The 5,639-nt window shown below is 41.2% G+C and overlaps 1 protein-coding gene across 1 annotated transcript in view; it reads right to left on the bottom strand.

The window, feature by feature from the left end:
- Positions 1-1,040: 1,040 nt before the first annotated feature.
- LOC116377197 (neurofibromin-like) overlaps positions 1,041-5,639 on the bottom strand; it is an 11,141-nt gene continuing 6,542 nt past the window's right edge. Inside the window, exons 3-6 of the mRNA XM_031838775.1 lie at positions 4,186-4,269; positions 1,930-2,120; positions 1,383-1,489; positions 1,041-1,290 (exon numbers count right to left, since the gene is read on the bottom strand). Coding sequence (XP_031694635.1) covers positions 1,187-1,290; positions 1,383-1,489; positions 1,930-2,120; positions 4,186-4,269 — 486 coding nt within the window. The 3' untranslated portion in view covers positions 1,041-1,186. The remainder of the gene's footprint in view (positions 1,291-1,382; positions 1,490-1,929; positions 2,121-4,185; positions 4,270-5,639) is intronic.

Below are 5,639 nucleotides of genomic sequence, written 5' to 3'. Positions count from 1 at the left end.
ATATATATGTATATATACATACATACATATATATATACATATATATACATACATATATATATACATACATATATATACATACATATATATATACATACATACATATATATATACATATATATACATACATATATATATATATATACATATATATACATACATATATATATATATATACATATATATACATACATATATATATATATACATATATATACATACATATATATACATATATATACACACATATACACACACACACACATGCATACATACATACACACACACACACACACACACACACACAGGAGCATTTCTCTGGTAGCAAGTGTTTGATTTTTGTTGATATTTCAGCTCTTTCATTCGGTAAAGGGGTCGAATATCTGCAATATTCAGCATTTTTATGATTATCAGAATCGTTATTAATTAATTCATTAAAAGGTTTTCTTTGGCAGCAGACTGGAGCTGCTCTGGTGAGGCAGCACATGTGGCGGAAGTTGGATTAAACATCACAATCATCTACGCTGAGTATCTTAAGAGAAAAGTGATAGTTACTAAATGTAACTCCAGTTCTATGAGTGTGAGAACTGTAGGGAGAGGAAGACGGAGCGACGCCTCGTTCACGCTCACGAAGGTGTTAATGATCAACAAGAGTCAAAGTTCTGAAACGCTGCGTTCACACTAAACGAGAAACAAATTTTACTTACGCGGGGATAATTTGTGTTTATTCGCTTCATTCGTGCCGGAGAGGAGGGGCTTATCTCCATGGAAATTGTTACCAACTAAGCCATTTATTTCCACCATCAACCACGAAAGAAATAACCTCTATTTCTGCTCAGTACTTGTTGTGGAAGTCCCAGAAATCCTGGGAAACTAAAGGCCTTCTTGTCTGAGTTCATAACCTCATGGAGCTGTATTCACTGTGTCCAACAAGACACATGATGCTGGTTAACTAGCATCAGCACAAAATAAACATTTCTGCTGTGATTTAACTGCAACAAATGGACACAAAGAGACGCCGATAAAACAACATAATGATCCCGGTTTGTAAAAAGTCTGAATTCATGTTTTGTTTGTTTTCTCCGCAAGACGACAAGCAAATAACTTTTAAAAGAATCGATCGGGGCTACGCTATATGCTAACATTGTAGCAGCTAACAATTTGCGCCGCGTTTGGTGTGAATGATTCAAAAGTCAAGTATCAAACATGATGGTGGAGGTACCTTTTCCAGACTGTTGATGACGGCGAGCTGGGCCGGCTTCTTCAGAGCTCTGAACTTTAACACAGTTTCTGGGAGAAAAACAAAAAGCAGAAATGAACATCACCGACATTGGTTCAATGTGAGACAGCTTCCTGGACCTCGACCACGTAGACCCCTCTACCTTGTAGCAGCCTCTTGAGCTTGGAGCAGTCCACGTTGATGTACTGCATCAGCTCAATGTCGTGGACGTCCACGTTGTCCTCGGAGCAAACCGTCAGCTCCTGCAGCCTGAAGGGAGACATGGAGAAGCACTCGTCAACCTTCTGCTGCTTTCAATGCACTCAAGAGATCAGGAAACCGCACGTAGTCTTCTTCTGAGGAGCACGCGGCGAATTCTTCTCCAGCGTCACACTGATCAACATCTACACGTACGTCTAGATTCAAAATTATTCTTTTTGCCACACAAATACATGAAAACAAAAATCTCCAGTAGAGCTCCATGCAAGTCAAAGCAGCCCCATTAACAGACCTAAACGTAACCCGCTTAAACCTGAAATGAATTTAGTTCAACCACCAGTTCTCACCATTAAAGCTCACGTTCATGAATAAATCTCTTTGTTTGGTATAAAATGCTTCATTGGAACATAACTGCATTGATACATTACGACACATCTACTCCTATCAGAGGTCACACACCACAGACCTCAGAGACGTGTTTACGGAGCTACCTGGTGGAGATGCGGCTGAAGACGGCGTTGAAGTTGTTGCAGCTCAGAGAGAAGAGGACGGCGGAGGCCGAGGCCCGGAGCTCGGCGGCATGCTGGTGGCCCTCACGGTACGTGTGGATGAAATGACAGATCTCCGGCAGCAGCTGTTTCACCAGCATGGTCTCATCCAGACGCAGGCAGTCCTTGGATTGCTGAGGACAGAGAGGACAGAAGGTCTCCATCGTTAACCATCAGAGTGTCCATAAAGTTTTACTGACGATGGTTCTCCTCCAATATTCAGAAAAATATGCGTTTCTAGACTCTGATCTGTGATCATGTTACAAATTGCAAGCTTCATGTCTTCTTCACTCAAGCTGAAGAACTCATACATCGACACGTGTGACAATGTGACGGCAGACAACCTGAATTATAAAAGTGATCCGTCTCTATTAAATATACAATAAATACATAAAACATGGTTTCATTTGAAGCCCACAGAGAAGACAGAAAAGCTTGTTGTGTTGCGATTGTTATGCTACACAGGTTAGCACAGGTTGGCTCTCCATCCCAGTCATGCCCATGGTGGTACCTTCACTTTCTAGAGAAACCTTTTGACACTTAATCCCAAACTCTGGAGTTGAATTACTCTTTAAAGAAGCGCTTCTGCGGTTCCTTTTCCTCAGATCATCAACTAAGACGAGTGCAGTGAAGGTGAGATCGAGAGCAGAAGCTTTAAAAGTACACATTTCCTACGCTGAAGGGGAGATAAACCTAAAGGTAGTAAAAGATAAGTTCAAAATGCTTGATTACAAGAGACCAATGCAGCCTCTGTGAAGCACTCAAAGCTGTTTAGATCTAAACAAGACAGGCTGAAGTACGAGAGACTCCAACATTTCACCGTCACCTCTCAAGTCTGAAGGCAAACCCTTCTTTCCTTTCACGTCTATGAAGATACATCTGTTCATGAGTCACGACCAAAGGTGGGTTAGAGAACGACCGATGCTACTTCTGTGCAGCATTTTAGACCTCAACATACTCACACCGTATGATGGTCCAACTCCCCAAACCCTGTCCCACATCTCCAATCCCTCGATGACGGCAGCTCATCATGAATGACTTTGTAAGACACTTGGCTCGTGAGCGAGCGGCTACAGGCGAACTTCAATTTAATGATGAACCTCACAAAGGGACTTGGCTTCCCTCTGAGGCTACATGCACACCTTTACCTTTTAAAACGCATATCTTTTGCTACGTTTACACCGTTTACTGTCAGGACGAGCAGACACGGAGACCTTTGAACGCGATGGCGTAGATCATCTGAAGATATATACACACACTGTGTACATTGTCTGATCGATGCCAGACAACAATAAAAAAATGAATGAAGAAAAGACAACGATGACGTAGACACCAACAGTCGCTACTTGATTGGGTCTCAACAGTCGTGACGAGTCCTTCTCTGATTCGTCACAGCTGTTATTGGAGCGATTAGTGAGCGCCGTGTCCAGCGGCGTTATCAGACGTCTGAAGTCACGCTTTGGGGCTTTGAGGAGGACGACGGACACAAAACGGAGGACTTTCCTTTTCTTATTAAAGCTTCTTCTGTTCTGCACATCTATTGTGACGTTCACACAGAAACTATAAAAGGAACAAAAGCATAAATGCTCTCCAGTACGACAGACTTCAGCCAGAGGGACGCGTGTTGACCACATTTATTGATCCATAATCTAGTAAAACTTATATTTGTAAGTGTTCATTTTAAAATAAATTGAATGTGAGAGAGAGCTGCAGCCTGGTAACTTTTTTTCCACTAACTTTGTCTTTGTTTACAGAGGAAGATCTTAAGTATCAAACACGACTTTGTATTATTAAAGAAGTACAATAATACGATGTTGTATTTTCTGTAACTGAGCAACCAAGCTACTTCCTGTTGACACCGGCATGCCCAGTGCACGTGAACAGTCATGTGACATGAGAAGGTTTTAATGCGTTTTAGTGTGACGGCTAATGACAGGAAGCTGAGAGCAGGTCCCGACCTGTAATCGTTGAGCTGCTGGTTCACAGAAGAAGAACCTCCAGACATGAAGAGAGAGGGATTGATGGAGGCTAAGCACATTAACAGAGGTTTGTGTTCTAGGATACTGGACCACTGACTTCATTGTACTGCACAAAGACAAGAGGAAACAACCCAAGAAGCAGCACAACGATCTGTCGTGAAGGTGTGGAACATTTAGTTGTTGTTGTTCTAAGAGACCGGGTCTAGAGGGGAGGACTCACCCCAGCCAGGCACTTGTCCAGAGTGTCCAGGATGATGAGCTGGGAGAGGTAGAGGTTCTTCTCAGAAGCTTCCCCGAAGATCCGCTGTGAAGACAATCAGTCAGAAGTCACTCAGAGTTTAGACTTCAGGACACGGAGTTAGGAAGCTGTCCTAAACCCAAACGTTGTGCATTTTAAAGTTAAATGCATCGATAGATTAACGATGTTGTTCTCTAGTAAACAATGTATTCATAAACACATTGGTTGTGTAGATATGAATGGTGATGACACAGCAAAAAGTCACACGTTTAAAAGTAATAAATAGTTTTTTTTAAATACATTGTTTTTAAATTAAATGTTATAATTGCTCCAAAGTCTGCTTCAGTTATAAGTGTGGAGAATAAGAATAACACTGTGATAAAGCAGATCTTCTATTCTGTGCTGAATGTATGTTGATCTTCGTAGTACAGGTCTCAGGTCTGTATGAACTGATATCCACTACCTCCGTCACTGTGAGGTTAATAACAGAGTTCAAGCTAATCCCATCCAGAACGTAGAATAAACGGCCACGAGGAGCCGTCTGAGGCAAATACGGGAAAATAAATCCTTCATCTTCTTTGAATGTGTGTTGACGTGAAAAGTGGTTCATAAACGCTTCGTCTAGACTTGTTCTGTTCAGTAATTATGAAAACAATAAAACGCGAACACAGCGAGGAGCATTAGTGTGAGTCCTCCCCCAGAATATATTGAAGACTTCAATATTTTGTCTTAATCTAACTAAATATTTGTCGGCGTTTAGCTTTTTAAAAACATTTCCCTGCAGAGAGAACAGTTTGCTCTCCAACTCACCGCACAAACAGACGTATCTTCACGAAAGAAAGTCGGTTTAAAACAAAAGGAAATACCAACTCATCTGCACTTCATTCACATCGAGAGCATTTGATCTGTTTTTAGGGTGATGACGTCATAGAAGATAACAACAGCTTCATTTAAAAACCTCAAGAGAAGCTTTGAAATGTAGAAAAACAACGTTTACAGAGCGTTTGAACACCAGATTATATGTCTCAGCCAGAGGAGCGTGAGGAGATATGGACAAAAGGCATATTGAATTAGAATATACAGACTCCGTCTTTCAATCAGGTCTTCTATCATTAAAATGACAGGAAGTAATAGATTATGAACTATGAAGGTAAAGCTTCCCTCCCAGCATGAAGAGGAATGACTACGTTAGCATGCGCCAAATATTGAAGTTTCTCCCTTCATTCCGAAAAAGACAATATTCCTAATAAGCCGTTTACGTGGCTAAAAAAAAGAAATATTCCCGTTGACATGCAATCGCTCAAATTCAGATTAACATAGAATGACCTCATGTCTCTCCACCTCACCCTCAGAGAATCCCACGTCGACGTCCTAACACGTCGTTCATCTCGTCTAAATAAGTCAAAGTGAACATCGGGAGCTAACAGATGTTTTTA

The sequence above is a fragment of the Anarrhichthys ocellatus genome, unplaced genomic scaffold, assembly GCF_004355925.1.
Source record: "Anarrhichthys ocellatus isolate YVR2014 unplaced genomic scaffold, GSC_Weel_1.0 scaffold1006, whole genome shotgun sequence".
NCBI classification, from domain to species: Eukaryota; Metazoa; Chordata; class Actinopteri; order Perciformes; family Anarhichadidae; genus Anarrhichthys; species Anarrhichthys ocellatus.
Note: the sequence above shows the minus strand (reverse complement) of the source record. Positions and strands in the feature narration are given on the sequence as shown.